The 17,488-nt window shown below is 42.1% G+C and overlaps 1 protein-coding gene across 1 annotated transcript in view; it reads left to right on the top strand.

Moving 5' to 3' along the window:
- Positions 1 to 17,488, top strand: part of ATP10D (ATPase phospholipid transporting 10D (putative)) — a 119,259-nt gene that overhangs the window by 87,495 nt on the left and 14,276 nt on the right. Inside the window, exons 7-17 of the mRNA XM_077279816.1 lie at positions 493 to 624; positions 807 to 934; positions 2,756 to 3,008; positions 3,810 to 4,048; positions 4,776 to 4,961; positions 6,609 to 7,188; positions 8,361 to 8,464; positions 9,154 to 9,280; positions 10,372 to 10,556; positions 12,307 to 12,607; positions 14,184 to 14,260. Of these exons, the coding sequence (XP_077135931.1) occupies positions 493 to 624; positions 807 to 934; positions 2,756 to 3,008; positions 3,810 to 4,048; positions 4,776 to 4,961; positions 6,609 to 7,188; positions 8,361 to 8,464; positions 9,154 to 9,280; positions 10,372 to 10,556; positions 12,307 to 12,607; positions 14,184 to 14,260 (2,312 nt within the window). The remainder of the gene's footprint in view (positions 1 to 492; positions 625 to 806; positions 935 to 2,755; positions 3,009 to 3,809; positions 4,049 to 4,775; positions 4,962 to 6,608; positions 7,189 to 8,360; positions 8,465 to 9,153; positions 9,281 to 10,371; positions 10,557 to 12,306; positions 12,608 to 14,183; positions 14,261 to 17,488) is intronic.

Raw genomic sequence — 17,488 nt, 5'->3', positions numbered from 1 at the left:
AGTCATTAAGGGGTTAATGAGCATAGGCTTTTATCCTCTGTCTGCTGGATTATTGGACTCTCATCTCCTTGGACATTTATCCGGTTACTGAACTGCATTCGGCTTCTGGACTATCTTATCCTTAGTGTGGTGGATCGTAAATGGACCTTTCGTGTTTTTTGCCTAAATAAAGCTTTTGGAATTGTTAACTATTCTCTTGCTCTGTTGACTGTGTGGTATCGGAGAAGGACCCCTGTGACAGCTTTATTTAATTTACTCACTCAGATGGCACCCAGTGCTTTTAAAGACTTCATCATTACTGTCTCCATTAGGGCTCTCAATCTAAATTCTCTAGCACTATGTCTTTAGAGTGTGGGAGGAAACCGTAGCATGTATTTTTTATTGTTTTCACATATATATATATATATATATATATATATATATATATATATATATATATATATATATATATATATTATATAATATATAGAAAAGTAAATGTTTCTGATTCAGGACACGATACCAAGACGATGCTGAACAATAGTGGTCCCCGATACAAGCGAAGCCAACTGGAAAGGCAGCTGAATTCCGATATACTGTGGTGCGTCCTGCTCTTATTGATAATGTGCTTGATGGGCGCTTTGGGTAAGTTACACGGAGTATCTTGGCATATTAGACATTGTAACCAACACCACATGTACATGATATATATTTCACATTTTATGCTGTTCTAATTTTGGAAATTTTAGAAACCAAAATGTTCTAGCTTGCATTTCACTTATATGAGCCTCTTTTCATCCTGTCTGTTGTGTTACTCCAAACATTAGGATATGGAATCTGGCTGCAGGGCTATCCGGAGCCGCCTCTTTTCATCTTGCCGGAACCCAATGGAGAGCGGCTGTCTCCAGCGCTGGCTGCCTTCTATATGTTTTGGACAATGATCATCATCCTGCAGGTATTGTTTAAATATGTTCAAATCAACTTGTAAAAGCGATTAATAATGGCCAGTGCCAGCATAAAACTGTGAGGATATGTCATCTACTAGGTTTATTATTTGAGATACATCATTTTAGTGAATAAAGGGTTCATTCGCCATATCCTTTTTAGCCATAATACTCTGAAATCGAAATGTTGTATAACCTTCAATTTTTATTGAAAATTATACAACATAAAAATGTTATATCATAGAACAAAAGAGCAAACAGTATTCCTCATTGCTCATTAATACTGTTAACACTGCCTTTCACATACCACAGGTCTAGTATCTTAACCAGAACCATAAGACATCCATGTCAGGCACCAAATATCTCATAGTTTATCATGAGATAATACTCTTCATCACCTTCATCACCTGGGGACTAATGAGTCAAAGGGGAATTAAACCGAGGCTTCCATACTTTATCACATTTTCAGGACCATGGCTATTTTTCTATATCACCTTCTCCTAGGAAACTACAGTATTTACTATATTGAAATTTGCGGGGGTCTTCTATCTATCCATTACTTGTTGATAGCCATTTCGTGGACTGCATAATTCATCCCCTACTTTCCATGTGATAGTGCTTAGAGGTAACAACATGGATTTCTTCCAGTTTATTTTTAGACCAGAAAACCGACGAAATTCATCAGTCGGATCCATTACCAAAGGCAGTGTAATTCTTTAACTGACCATAAACAGAATTAAATCATCCGCACATAACCCCAGGGGGTCCTCATGGTAACGCACTTTAATCTCTTGATATTCTGCAGTCTCTGATGGATACTGACAGCAGGAGGTTCCTTGGCAATAGCACACAAAAGGGGGGATAGATAGCACCCTTGTCTGGTCCTTCTTGCCAAGGGAATCAACAAGAACATAAAACCATTAATCGGGACCATGGCTTTCAATACAATCCATCTTCTGAAGCCTGGTCCAAAGCCAAATTGTTGAAGGGCCTTCTTATCCTTATCAGCATCCAGAGATGCCAAGGCCCAATCTTCCTGTCCCTTCCAACCCAACTGCGCAATTATGTGCTCTCTCTCATCTGTTGTAGACTGACCCAGAATAAATCCGCACTGGTCTGGGTGAATCATTTTGCGAATTTCCTTATTTAGCGTATTCGCTAGAATTTTGGTCAAAATTTTATAATCTAAATTTAATAAGGATATAAGTCTATATGATGCACAATATTTGGGAGGCTTATCTGATTTTATCATCGTAGAAAGATTTTGGTTAGAAGGCCTTGTTTCAGTGATGAATTATATTCTTTAAGAAGCTGAGGGGCCAGTTGGTCTAAATATCGTAGACTTCCATAAGTAGACCATCTGGATCCATTGACGTCCCTCACAACATTCCTCTGGCCGCTTCCATTATCTTTTCTTCAGTAATAGGAGTCTCTTCTCCAAGGATCGTGAGATTTATACCCTCTAGATACTCCTCTACAGACTACTGAATATTCAACCCAGAAACTCATGAGAATTGGATACCACCTTTCCCCTAGAATCACTAACTCAAACAACCAGAAGAGAGACAGTATTACGGTCAACTATACTAGAAGGCACCCTATCTGGTTGCCAAGCTCAAAAAAGGATTGTCTGGTGAAGAAGAGATGTCTATTCGCTTTGTCTTATAGAAGTTGTAAATATTGTCTACCAGTTCGAAATGAACACAGCTGGCTTCAGTCAGAGAAGTCGGCCTCAAAATCCGCCTCTAGTGACCTACATTGTAAGGCTAACTTCTCTCCCATCAACAGCTACTGACAGACGCATTATCTAGAACGATTGTCCTCTTTTCTAGGTGTTGATTCCAATTTCGCTCTACGTTTCCATTGAGGTGGTTAAGCTGGGGCAACTCTACTTCATCCAGAATGACAGGGACTTCTATTGTGAGAAGTCGGATTCTCTCATTGAGTGCAGAGCTCTGAATATTTCTGAAGATCTGGGTCAGGTTCAGTACATCTTCTCCGATAAGACGGGCACGTTGACTGAAAACAAGATGGTGTTCCGGAGGTGCAGCATTGCTGGGGTGGAATACTCTCATGAGGAAAATGGTATGTCTTAACATATGTCAACTAGTTCATTCATTTTTATTACCGCCACGTTGCTGCTAGAAAATGGTTTTACTTATTGGAAGTATTCAGTGTGACCTTAAAAAATTGGACCGTCTACATCCAGCTAACCATATGGATTGTATAGTTTTGGAGCCACACTACTAGCCAATGTGGAGATTTGTGGCTTTGGGCTGCCATGGTTTACTGGCAGAGTTGTCTAAAGAGAGAAAAGTATAAACCAAACATGTAGCCATCATCTGACTTCAGTGTAAGGAGAGAACTTTGAAGGGTTTTATTAGTGATGAGCGAGTGTACTCGTTGCCTGGGTGACCTCCGAGTATTTGACTGCTCAGAGATTGTTTTCATCACGGTGTCTGAATGATTTACAGCTACTAGCCAGCTTGATTACATGTGGGGATTCCCTAGCAACCAGGCAACCCCCACATGTACTCAGCCTGGCTAGTAGCTGTAAATCATTCAGCTGTGGCAAGGAAAACTAAATCTCCGAACACTAACAAATACTTGGAAACCACCCGAGCGTGCTCAGGAAATCTCGAGCAACAAGTACACTCGCTCATCACTAGTTTTTACTAAAAATTGGTTTGGTCCGTGCAGAAATAATAGGTTATGTCCTTTTTCCCATGTTTTTAATAAATATGCCTCTGCTATGCTTTGCATAGATTTCACATGTTGGCTTGTTTAAACTAAAGCAATCGTGAATTTGTATCCAATTCTTTTTTTCTTGACGCTTGAAGATTTTAATTTTCTTCTGTTGATTTGATCATCTATTTGTATTCAAAGCTAAGAGACTAGAGACCTATCAAGAGTCCGATCTGCACTCAGAAGATGTACTGGATGGTGTCTGCGCCTCAAAGTGTACAAGCTGCAAGTTCAAAAGCCACAGTCCAAAGTCTATAAGGAGCACCCCAAGCAACAAGTCATTGAACAAGCTGCCTGCAAGCGGCGTAGAATCGCACGGAGAAGGCGACGGGCCTGGTTCTCCACCACATCCAAGAAGTGTTGCGTTTAGTAGTCCTATGGTATGTTTGTACCTTGTATGACTTTGAAACTGTTTGTTAATAAGGTATAATTTAGGTTTTAGATATTTTTTTGTTTTATTTTGTTGTTAATAGAAACCAGAAACAGCCTGCGGATGTCATTGACTTTTTTATAGGGGAGTGTTCTGTGACAACGGTTATAATGCAGGAAAGGACTAGACCGTAATCGTCAAATGTTGACACTGGTTTGTTCACGTTTCATAGTAGAGACGTTTGACTAGGTTTAGGTTTATGCAAATATTCATTTATTTTCATTTTCCATGAGTTACTGTAAATTTTTGTAATGACTGTTGGGAAGTGATCGCTAGAGAGCAGGACTTGGCCTTTTGTGAAGCTCCATGTAAAAAGTGCTATATTTTAGGATTGTTTTTTCATATCAATAATGAGAAAAAAAAAACTACGGTATTTTAAAAAATGCAGAAAATGTTGTAAATCCGCTTGACATAAAAGCTGAAGTATTGTTTTTTACTTGTTCATTCCAATGGGTGAGAAACCCTGAAAGAATTGATAAGCTGCAGACTTCTGAAACTACTTCAAATCTGCAAGGAAAAAAACAGCATGGGGATGAGATTTCAGAACTTGTATTTATTTAGCTGGTACAATAAAACGCTCGGACAGTGTGTCAAAAACGCCATGTGTGAATAAGACCTAATGCATTTTTATCATAATTTGATAATTTGATCCTTTAAAAAGTTATTGTCTTTAACAGGAGAAAGATGTGGTACCAGACCCAGGGTTACTAAAAAAGTTTTGCAGTATCACTCCTCATTGTCTGTACCTGTGCAATTTAACTGAGAAGACTTCGCTAGAGACTTCTTATATTATTGACTTTTTCCTTGCACTTGCAATCTGTAACACTGTAGTGGTGTCTTTACCTAATCAACCACGCCAAAAGGTTTGTATATATTTATGATTACATTTTTTTCTAGCGCTTAGTTTCTTTACATAAAATGATACTAATTATTTTTGGGAGGATAAACCCCTCCAGGAGAAGAGTATATTGATATTCCAAAGAATACCCAGAATCAGTAAAATGGCTTTAAAAAAACAAACACAAAAAAACACTGCACCTGTCCAGTGACAAAGAATGCTCTGCACCTATCCAGTGACACAAAAAAGCTCTGCACCTATCCAGTGACTCAAAAATGCTCTGCACCTGTCCAGTGACACAAAAAAGCACTGCACCTGTCCAGTGACACAAAAAAGCTCTGCACCTGTCCAATGACACAAAAAAGCTCTGCACCTGTCCAGTAACACAAAAAAGCTCTGCACCTGTCCAGTGACACAAAAATAGCACTGCATCTGTCCAGTGACACAAAAAAGCTCTCCACCTGTCCAGTGACACAAAACAAGCTCTGCATCTGTCCAATGACACAAAAAAGCTCTGCACCTGTCCAGTGACACAAAAAAGCTCTGCATCTGTTCAGTGATGCAAAAATAGCACTGCATCTGTCCAGTGACAGAAAAATAGCACTGCATCTATCTAGTGACACAAAAAAAGCACTGCACCTGTCCAGTGGTTGATATTGCACTTCTGCTCTGTTGAAGTGTATGTGGTTACGTTGCTGCCTTTTTGGAAGAAAACGTGCAATGTGTTTCTAAACTTGGAAGCCTACTGAAGAGTGCAGAATTACCTAACATGAATAATAAAGGGGTTTCTTTCCTGTAAGTCCTAGTACTTACTGGAAATAGGATAGTTCCACCTAAAATGATAATATGGGTAATTTCCTTAAAACCATTCTGAAAAGTGGTAATTTAGTACCTGGACAAATTGATCATAGTTGTAGCAGGTTAGTATATTGTAGAGCAGTGTGAGATGGGGGATATTACATCATGAGCTCTGCCGTGCTACTCTCATCACCAATTTGTTCTCTACTTTTTTTTACCAAACGACAGCCAAAAAAGATAAATGATCGCTCCATTACATCAAATATGAAATGTTACCCAAAACAAGAAAGTGAATCTCAGAGCAAAATTCCATTAAATATAATCACTTTTATTAATAAATAGTTCAAAACAGGAGTAATCATTAAAATACGTGTAGAAAATAGTAAAAGGGGCTTACCAAAGAGAGGGGTGAAGAGAAGATCCGTCTTCTCTCCGGCTGTACCTCTCCTCTTCACCCCTCTCTTTGGTAAGCCCCTTTTTTATTGTTAGGATGTCATAGACAGCTAATGAACTTCCCCTCATGCGGGTACTTGTGCATTTGATTACTGGATATATTTCCGTCACATGGGCTGACTCATTCTATACCTTATGTGGGGACTGTGCTGTGGTGCCTTTTCCCCCTTGGGGCAATTATTCAGTACTGTTGGGGTGCATTAGGGTGGTAGCTTCTCCTTCTGCTTTGCATTGGAACAGAAATATTACGACGTACTACTGATATTAATTTTAATATATGTATTAATAAAGATTTTGTATGTATATATATATATATATATATATATCTATATTGTATGCTCCTTGTTCTCCTTGTTCTATATTTATGGGGATATGTATATTTAGTGGCCATGTTTTACAGTATGTGTTTCTATATTGACAGGTCAGGATGCCATCTTTAATTAAAACTCCAATGAAATCTCTTGAAGAAATCAAGCAGATGTTTCAAAGGTTCTCCGTTCGGAAAAGCAGTTCTACCTCACTATCCAGTGCAAAAGATTCCTCCTCAGAAACGCCCAACAACTTTATGACCAAAGTGCCCCTCTTCGGCAGAATGAAGCTGGCTTCTCCTGCTGAGGGCGAGCGATCTTTGGAGGTTAGTCTAGATGCCACTAGTGAAATGCCCCTTGAAGGCCTGGACAAGTCAGAGCTTGCAGGTCCTAATTGTGGCACCGATAAACCTACTGCATGTGAGCTTTACTATGAAGCTGAGTCCCCGGATGAAGCTGCGCTGGTTCATGCTGCTCGAGCTTATAAATGCACCCTCCGGTCTCGGACTCCTGACCAAGTCACTGTGGAGCTTGGCTTTCTTGGACCTTTATCATTTCAGTTACTGCACATTTTGCCATTTGACTCTGTAAGGAAAAGGATGTCTGTTGTGGTGCGGCATCCCATGTCCAATGAGGTAGTGGTCTATGCAAAAGGTGCGGACTCCGTGATAATGGACCTCCTGGCTTCTAATGGTAAGTGTTCTCCCTTTTTTTGTAAGGTAACTTTCCTTTAAAGCAGATCTGTCACCAGATTTCACAATGCAAACTGCATACATTAATAAATCTTTGACCTGATGAGGCTGGTATAGGTACTTTAAAAAAAAAAAAAAATTCAAAATAAATGTACTTTCCTGATTATTAAAAAAAAAAAAAAAAAACCCTCATGAGTCCAACAGTAGTTAGTTTCTACCCACCCATTTTGACTTACAGCAGCAGCTTGTACTGAGCAGAGTGAGATCTCAGCAGCAGGGAGGAGGGACGCTGAAAATCTGCAAGGCAAAGTGAACAGGGAATCGGTTTACATTTTCAAAAAACAGATTGTAGAAAGATTCGGTCTTCGATTTTTAAAAAGTACACCAGGTTCATCTTGTCTAAATGCTCTATGCAACAATGTATCATTTATATTCAGACAGTCAGATCCCCTTAATCCAGCATCAACGGGACCACCTTACTCTACAGTTAATAGATTTTCTGGATTTCTTTATCATAAATGAGTACATGGGGGAGGGGAGTACTATACGTAAATAGAGCAAAATCCCCTAGAGATTTAACACAAAAAAGAAAAAAATTTGGAAGTGTTTTTTATTTTTTTTAACTGATTTGTCCTTTTAAAGGTAATCTGTCAGCAGGGTTTTGCTATTTAATCTGAGAGTATCATGGTGTAGGATCAGAGTCCCTGATTAGAGATGTCACTTACTGGGCTGTGTTTTGCTGTTTCAATGCAATCAGTGTTGTTTCAGCAGATTGTCGCTAACCGATAACCTGCCTCGTGCCTCCCAGTCCAACCACACCACCAGCACTAAATAGCAGCTCTGTTACTATACAATGTACTCAAAGCTCTGGTGTGGATGGCGTTATACACAGCTCAACAAGTGAACTCTGCTACATCTGCAGCAGCGAAAACTGTGACTCTATCACAACTGCTGCACCCAGTAATCTAAGTGACACTGGAATTGGGGTCTCTGTCCTTATATCATGCTGCTGTCAGATTACATGCCAAAAATCTGCTGACGGATTCTGTATAATCTTTGTTTTTTTTTCCTCTTTAGATTATTTAGTAGATCTGTGAACATTGTCATCACTGGTATGTGTAGTGCTTGGGTTTTTTTTATTGTAGCTAAACTTTAGTTATTATGTGATTTCAGGTAACAAAACGGAAGTACTCCAGGCGGAGATCCGAACATTGACACAGAAGCATTTAGATAAATATGCTAAAGGAGGTCTCCGCACTTTATGTATTGCCAAAAAGGTAACTCTGTTTTACATTCACGGAAATGTGAGGTGCTGGGGAAACTAATTCAGGTTTCCTGTAATGCAAGTATAAAGAGAAACAGATGTTTAATTCAGTCATGCACCATATTCTAATGAATCCTGTAAGAGTACCCATCAGTTTAAGACAAAACACAAAAAACTGACAGTAGATAAAACGAGAAGGCTTTATTCAGCATGTTGGCAAATCTGATGATCTCCCTCAGTTTTAGGGCAAAGTCAGACGGCCGTATATATCGGACGCAGATCGGAGCTCAGTGCACGGACTGGCCGGCGGCTCTCCCCACCCGAGTGTGCATAGAAATACATGAAGCTGTCACACTCTGGTTTGGGGAGTGTTGTGATCCGATTTATACAGCCGTTTTTCCTTACAGGGATTTTTTACTTTCATAATCTAGTGAGATTTTCTTCTTTGAGAAATACAGCCTGGGATTGGGGAGCTGATTCTATACATCGTCATTACACAGGGTCCTACTAATGGAGGCACCCAAGGTACCAGCATTTGGTGGCCGGCTGAGAGAATTTTCTCTGTCTTTGGTTGCCACAGAGTACCGACATGGCCACCGGACCAGGGTCATTGCAAATCATTTTGCCTTGCTCTAATTGTGGTGGAGGCTTTGGTATTAATCCACTATACTAATCCCTTATGGTGTGTGCTGTCTTCTATAGGTCATGACTAATGTGGAGTATGCAGAATGGCTGCACGACCACAGTGTAGCCGAAACCAGTATTGATAACCGGGAGGAACTGTTATACGAGTCTGCACTAAAACTGGAAACAGATCTAACACTCCTTGGTAAGTTTATGCTCTTACAAAAGCAGTGAATATGGACGGTACACAACTTGGCACCGGTACAGATCCTAGCGATTCAGTCACCATTAAAGGGAACCTGTCACCCCCAAAATCAAAGGTGAGCTAAGCCCACCGGCATCAGGGGCTTATCTACAGCATTCTGTAATGCTGTAGATAGGCCCCCGATGTATCCTAAAGATGAGAAAAAGAGGTTAGATTACACTCACCCAGGGGCGGTCCCGCTGCGGTCCAGTCCGATAGGCGTCGCAGTCCGGGGCCTCCCATCTTACGATGACGTCCTCTTCTTTGCTTATTATTGCGGCTCCGGCGCAGGTGTACGTTGTCTGCCCTGTTGAGGGCAGAGCAATGTACTGCAGTGCGCAGGCGCTGGGCCTCTCTGACCTTTCCTGGCGCCTGCGCACTGCAGTACTTTGCTCTGCCCTCAACAGGTCAGACAAAGTACGCCTGCGCCGGAGCCACAGCGTGAAGACAAGAAGAGGACGTCATCGTAAGAAGATGGGAGGACCGTGACGCCCATCGTATTGGGACCGTCCCCAGGTGAGTATAATCTAACCTCTTTTTCTCATCTTTTAGGATACATTGGGAGCTTATCTACAGCATTACATAATGCTGTAGATAAGCCCCTGATGCCGGTGGGCTTAGCTCACCTTTGATTTTGGGGGTGACAGGTTCCCTTTAAGTGGTGGTTTATTTCTAGTGTACAATACTAGATGTAGATGTGTTATCTCCTTACCTGTGTGACATGCAGTGTCCAAGCTAATATAGGAAGTTTCACAAGAGAATGAGGAAACTTGAGGCGTAAACCCACCCAATGGTGCCACATTGTGGGAAAGGTCTCACCTCAGGAAGGGGTGGCAGTTTTGCTTTTTTTAATCTTTTAGTGTTAACCAGCATATTGTTGTGGCCATTTCCTCTATTTCTAAATGCTGCACAATTTAATAGTCACGCTCTATTGCTTGGATATTTTGGATCAAAAATTCATGCTGTGACTTCAGATTCCTCCTACGTTCTGCAGCATCTAGACCACCACATACCATTTCTTTGATTAGTGTGTGATTTGTAAACCGTTTCAGGGGCCACTGGTATAGAAGACCGTCTCCAGGAAGGTGTTCCAGAGACCATAGAATCTCTAAGAAAAGCTGGTATCAAGATTTGGATGCTTACCGGGGACAAGGAAGAGACTGCCGTCAATATTGCTTATTCTTGCCAACTCCTAGAACATAGTTACAAAATCTTCACAGTCACCAGACAAGAAAAGGTCGGTGTATAGATATACACATATGGTTAATGAGTATGTTACCTTACCCTGGTTCACCCAACCCTGGTTATGGTTGTGGGTGTTTTGAGCCTTGACTGTCCCAACAAAATTGTAGCTTTTGGAAAACTTCATATTTTAGATCTCTGTGACAAAATGCAAAATGGACATAAAAGAAAACAAAATAGTTTAATGGAGTTAATCTTGTTCTTCTCTGGGGTAGCAGATTCAGTCAATTGTGTGCCCCAAAAATTAGCTTTGTGCACTATAGTTCATAACCTTACTAAATGTGTACACATGTCTTTCTATAGCGCCAGGAATTTAGTGAAGTATCCCCCTCTACTCCTCCTTGGTCAGGCCTCATCTGGAATACTGTGTCCAGTTCTGGCACCACCTTTTAAAAAAGACATTGAAAAACTGTAGCTGCCAGGGTGGCGAGCAGACTGAAGAGCTGCCAGGGTGGCGAGCAGACTGAAGAGCTGCCAGGGTGGCGAGCAGACTGAAGAGCTGCCAGGGTGGCGAGCAGACTGAAGAGCTGCCAGGGTGGCGAGCAGACTGAAGAACATGACCTATGAGGAACGGTTGAAGGATCTGGGAATGTTTAACTTGCAAAAAAGGCTAAGAGGAGATTTAATAGCTGCTTACAAATATCTGAAGGGCTATCACAGTGTAAAGGGATCATCATTATTCTCGTTTCCACATGGAAACATGAGAAGTAATGGACTGAAACTGTAAGGGAGAAAATACAGACTAGATATTAGAAAAAACTTTTTGACAGTGAGGGTGATCAATGGGTGGAACAGGCTGCCACTAAAGGTGGTGAGTTTTGCTCCAATGGAAGTCTTCAAACTGTCTGGGATGTTTAGTGAATCCTGCATTGAGCAGGAGGTTGGACACGATGACCCTGGAGGTCCCTTCCAACTCTAACATTCTATGATTCTATAAAAAAGAGACTTCATTTCAGTTTTATACTTCTCCTTCTCCAGTCCTCCAAATCTGGGCCACAAAGAATTATAGTGAAATCACTACTAACATGGAATTGATTGTTTTATTTCTCTTCCCTGTTTCAACGGATGGAGTGGGAATTGCTCAGTTTATCTGCTAAGTTGAAGGGCTGTCTGACCATACAGGAACATGGTTTGATCATACCACAGCTCCTGGGCAGGATAGGAAGCAAAAGAGTATACAGACATTACAGCCGGGGATCACAGAGGATTCTTTCTGTGAGGTAAAACATTTCACTGCCTGAATTTGAAACCATATTTTACCTCAAAGAAAGAATCTGCTGTGATCCCGTGCTGTAATCTCTGTATCCTCTCTTTTTCTTCCCTGCCCAGGAGCTGTGGTATGATCAGACCATGTTCCTGCACGGTCAGACATTTCACAGTACACAGCAGGGGCACATTTCTAAGATTATCTCAGCACAGGAACATTTTGGAGAAACACATCCAATTGGAGTTTATTATTATTCTAAGATCTGCTGATTTAAAATGTACTTTTGTTTGTGGCACAATCCCTTTAATAGAGCAGAGGCAGGGAATGTTGAATATGTAGTAATAAATAATTATGAAAATCTCTCATCAGAGTCAATGTTTATAAATTCGGTTAAACTTTTTTTTTTTTTTTTGCTCATGACATGAATGTTTTGCAATTCTCCCTAGTGTTTCCAGAGTCTGTGTGTCTACATTTTTCCTTTATTTGCAATATTTTAACTTGAGAATTGGTATTTATTTCCTCTTTTTACTCCCAATAGGCAGCATGTGAGGCTTTGATGGACCACATCATCTCTGAAATGGAAGGACACCTATTCTCTAATAATTCTTTAAAAGAAGAGAAATCCTTTAACTCCTCCTTTGAGAAAGAATATGTTGACTTTGCCTTGATAATCGATGGAAAGAGCCTAGAGTTTACACTACATGAAACGCTGGAGAAGAAGTTCCTGTACCTCACTCAGCACTGCAGAGCGGTCATATGCTGCCGAGCTACTCCTCTGCAGAAAAGCCAAGTGGTTAAACTGGTCCGGAATAGCATGAAAGTCATGACTCTTGCCATCGGTTAGTAACAATTTGTCAGTGATGATTGGAGATTAGAAGGGATTTTCCAGAACTCGCCTATTGCTGGCCTGTCTGTCAATATCAGATTGTTTGGAGATATGCCGTGGGTCGCTATCCAATCAGCTGTGATCTGCTCAGTGATGGCTGGATGTAAATTGCGTACAGAACCGCATGACTCCATACATTGCTTATTGGCCGCTCCTGGATACTGCCTGTTATCTCCCATTCACTGGCGCTCTAGCAAATGGCCGAGGCCTATAGACCAGGCACCGCACTGTTGGCTCTGTGCGTTGATGAGCGCTGCTTCGTGCGGGTGCCAGTCGTCACTCCCCCACTGATCTCGTATTGCTGACCTATACGAAGAATGGGTCATTATGATGTTAATCCAGGCAAGCATCTTTTAAACTTTTGACTGTCATATTTGTTTTTTTCGTACTAGTAACACAAAATATAATTGGTTTCAAGAGAATCTTCGCTGCTTTTTGTAGTTTAATCTGAGAGCAGCATAATGTAAGGGCATTGAGCCGGATTCTAGCAATGTCATGTGCTCAGCAGCTAGTTTGTAGTTTCAATACAATTAGTGTATTATTAGCAGGAGATTATCAGCATCCAAGCTAGTCCAGCTAGTCTTTGTATCCCCGCTTGCTGACCATGTACAGTGTACGCAGGAAGCTGTCAGTCAGGGGTGGGGGCGGGTTATACACAACTGACCATTTGAACACTGCTACAATTACAGCAGAGAAAACGGGGGATCTGTCAAATCTGCACCAAGCAGTCCAGTAAGTGACACATCACTGGAATCCAGCAGTCTGATAGAAAGAGATAAGTGGGTGACATCCCCCACCCTTAGTGAGTGGATGAGCAAGCCAACTTAGGCTACTTTCACATTAGCGTTGTGCACTGCACGTCGCTATGTGTCGTTTTGCAGAAAAAACGCATCCTGCGTTTTTTCTCCATAGACTTTTATTAGTGACGCAGTGCGACGCATTGCCACACGTCGCAACCGTCGTGCGACGGTTGCGTCGGACCGTCGCCACCAAAAACCGTTGCATGTAACGTTTTTTGGTGCGTCGTCTGCAGCATTTCCGACCGCGCATGCGCGTCCGGAACTCCGCTCCCACCTCCCCACACCTCACAATGGGGCAGCGGATGCGTTGAAAAACAGCATCCGCTGCCCCCGTTGTGCGGCGCTTTCACAGTATGCGTCGGTGCGCTTCAACGTCGCATTGCGATGTGCAGTGCACGACGCTAATGTGAAAGTAGCCTTATGGTGTAATCTTAGAATAGACAGTCTAAAGATTTAGCCAAATTTGTCAAACAGTCTAAGGTGATAAATTTGGCACACTTTAAAGGGTTGGTCCTATCTTCAGGAGCAACCACTCCTCTGCTCTCGGCTCCCTGCCAGCCCAGCCTGTGCGTGCTCCTACAGACTGTTAGGTCTCGGCATGTTCCACTCCCTCCCTAGCAGTAATCATTGCCCAGACAACGGCTTTCATGAGTTGGCGTTTTCTTTCCATGGTCTTCACAGGCATTGAGATAATCTTACTCCGCTGTATGTACTTTGTTTCTCCCCCAGGTGATGGTGCCAATGATGTGAGCATGATTCAGATTGCTGATGTTGGCGTGGGTATTTCTGGACAAGAAGGCATGCAGGTACAAGAAAGTCATAACTGAGAAATTCATCAAATAAACCAGAATATGAATGTCATTGGTTGTGTATCACATGAAAGTATGGAAAAGACTGTCTTCGCAAATTAAGATAATGATTTACAGGAACTCTGCTTGCAGGAGCTATTCATTTATTACTACCAATAGATAAAATGTGAAGGAAGCGCAGGTCACCGGACCAGTATAGGAGTGAAAGTGTGGCCCGGGAAAAGGTGACTGGTGCTTTAGCAGCCCACCCGTCTAAATCTAATGTCAGGCCACATGGCACAGGTATAGGGAGCATACTTGGTGCTCTTCTTGCTGCAGTCCCTCCATTCTGTACAGAGCCAGTCAATAAAAAGTGAGTTTATTAAATAACACACAATACAATTAATACAAAAAAAGGGGGTTAACAGGAGATGTGAAGACAGAGGCGAACTCCACACCTCTCATAAATAAGCTCGCTACAGAACAACCCTATCATATACTGTCTGTGAAAAAATGCACCTACATCAATAGTGCAAAATAAATGAGAATCCAATCAATTTTACCCCTTATCGGAAGGTAATTTTTTCACAGGGTGAAACACCGTATCAAAAATTATTCAAAATGAGACTTGTTAGTTAACAATAAGAGAGATGGTTGGTACACCAGATATTGGTGTCTTGAAAAGCTGTTGACAATATAGTGAACCTCATAGTTATAATCCAAATGTCATCAGGAAAATCAGTGGATCAATGCATATCGCATTCTATAAGCATCTGGAACCAGGACCTGTGTGTACACTGTTCCAGATAAATAATACATCTCAGTGAATAGAAATGATGAATTATGGTGTGCACAGGGCCCACGGGATTGCCCCAGGGGATTGGTTGGTTAGCAGTATATAGTATAGTACAAGTGTCACCAGGGAAATCCGTGGGATTAATGCTCATCACGGAATAGCAGTGTGAGCAAAGAAAAATGATATTAGCAGCAATACATGGGCGGACATACTGCCTGTTCAATCGGCGCGACTGCATCGGGGCCCGGAGGCCCCCTGCAGGGCAGCTAATGATGAGGGTAATCTGGCCAGTTTATCTGGCCCTGAGGCTCCGGGGGGGCCCTAGCCAGATTGCCCTCATGCGTGGCAGGCAGGGAGCAATCCCTGCAGCTCCGCTGCCTGCAAGAGAAAATGGCAACAGAGCAGAGCTGCAGGGAATGGATCTGTCCTGCTTTCTGCCCGTGCTTCCTGTCTCACACAGCAGCGACTGAATTACATCATTCAGCACCATGGCTGTGTGAGACAGGAAGCTGCAGGCGATGGTGTGGCTTCAGGATACAGTGCGCAGAGGTCAGGTGAGGGTGTGTGTGTGTATGCAGAGAGGTGAATGGTGCTGTGTGTGTCTGTGTGTGTTAGGTGGAGGAGAGGGCAATGATGGGGGTGATGAGGCAGAGGGCAATGATAGGGGTGGTGGGGAAGAAAGCAATGATGGGGGTGGTGGAAAGGGCAATAATGGAGGTGGGGTGGTGGGGGATGAGGAAATGATGGAGGTGGTGAATGGGCAATAACGGGGTGGTGGGGGAGAAGGCAATGATGGGGATAGTGGGGAAGGAGGCAATGATGGAGGTGGTGGAATGGGTAATGATGGGGGTGGTGGGGAGAAGACGATGATGGCAGTGGAAAGGACAATGTTGGGGTGGTGGGGAGGAGGAAATGATGGAGGTGGTGGAATGGGTAATGATGTGGTGGGGGAGAAGGCAATGATGGTGGCAGCGGATAGGACAATGATGGGGGTGGTGGGGAGCAGGCAATGATGGAGGTGGTGGAATGGGTAATAATGAGGTGCTGGGGAGAAAGCAATGATAGAGGTGGTGAAGAGGGCAATCATGGGGGTGGGGGAGAGGGCAATAATGGGATGCTGGGGGAGGAGGACAATGAGGGGTGCGGGGGATTGGGATGGGAAGAAGGGGATTTAGGAACAGTGGGAGGCGGAGGAAGACGTTATTATCGATTATTATGTCTAACACAGTCCCTTAGTATATAGTGTACTCACTTATGTATAGCACAGTCTTAGTGTATAGTGTACTCACTTATGTATTACACCATCCTTAGTTACAGTTTCCTCTTTTGTTATGTATAACACCGTCCCTTATTACGTACATCCTCTCTAGTTAGATATGATGCCCTCCCTTATTATATAGCTTCCTCTGCTGTTATGTACAGTGCTGTCTCTTACATAGTGTATTCTTGTTATTTTTGTTATTCACAGTGCCCTCTTTTATTACATAGTCCCCTCTCTTGTTAGATATTAAATGACTACTGATGGAGCAACTGGTGACCAGACGACCAGTCCATCAGCTCCTCCTTTAGAAAAGAAGCTTTCCCATGCTCCATTAGCCATCATTGCATTATACAGCTAACAAGACAGGACGGTATGTAATAAAAGACAGGGCTCTATAAAATCCAATATGTAAGGGACGGTGCTGTACATGATTAGAGAAATGGAGGGCACCGCAAGGGACAGAGGGTTCACTGTGGGCTTGTAACTGAACATGGACAAGAAAAGAAGAAAAAGATCATGCCCACATATATATAGGAACACCTCTGATGGTATAAAATTGTAATTTTTATTCAATTGGCAAAGAAACCTACAAAATACACACACATGTGCACACAAAACACAACATGATGATTAAAAACACTTAAAAAATGCAAATATGCAAAAACACTGCCCAAATATATATATACATATCATATCCCAAGGTGGGGAAGATGACAACCCACAAAACATGAACTTCCCACAATAAGAAGACTACAATAGCCTAACTACACAAATAAAGATGGCACATAGATCGATATTGCAATACCATGCATACCCCTAATAAGGTGCATAATAATTGTGCAGAAAGTGACAAAATTGTCAAAGCTTGAATATATGGCTTATACTTATAAAGATGTACCAATAATAGATGAGACAATTCAACAATTGAAAAAATAATCAAACATGTATAAACGTATGAATGTCTCAGTAATGGTACACATAGGACCTGCGTATGGGGGGAGGAGAGTAGGAACTGACCAAATAAGAGCCCACAACCTCAGTCCAATACACAAAAGACACCCCCATCATACCCATAGTCCAAAGCCATGAGAAAAATATGTAGTACACAAGGGAAGCAGAGTGTGGGATGGGCTCCCACGCGTATCGTCGCCAAAGTGGCGGCTTCCTCAGGGAAAGAAAATGTCATGTA

The sequence above is a fragment of the Ranitomeya variabilis genome, chromosome 1 (assembly GCF_051348905.1).
Source record: "Ranitomeya variabilis isolate aRanVar5 chromosome 1, aRanVar5.hap1, whole genome shotgun sequence".
NCBI lineage: Eukaryota > Metazoa > Chordata > Amphibia > Anura > Dendrobatidae > Ranitomeya > Ranitomeya variabilis.
The sequence above is the reverse complement of the archived record's forward strand: the minus strand, read 5'-3'. Positions and strand labels throughout refer to the sequence as shown.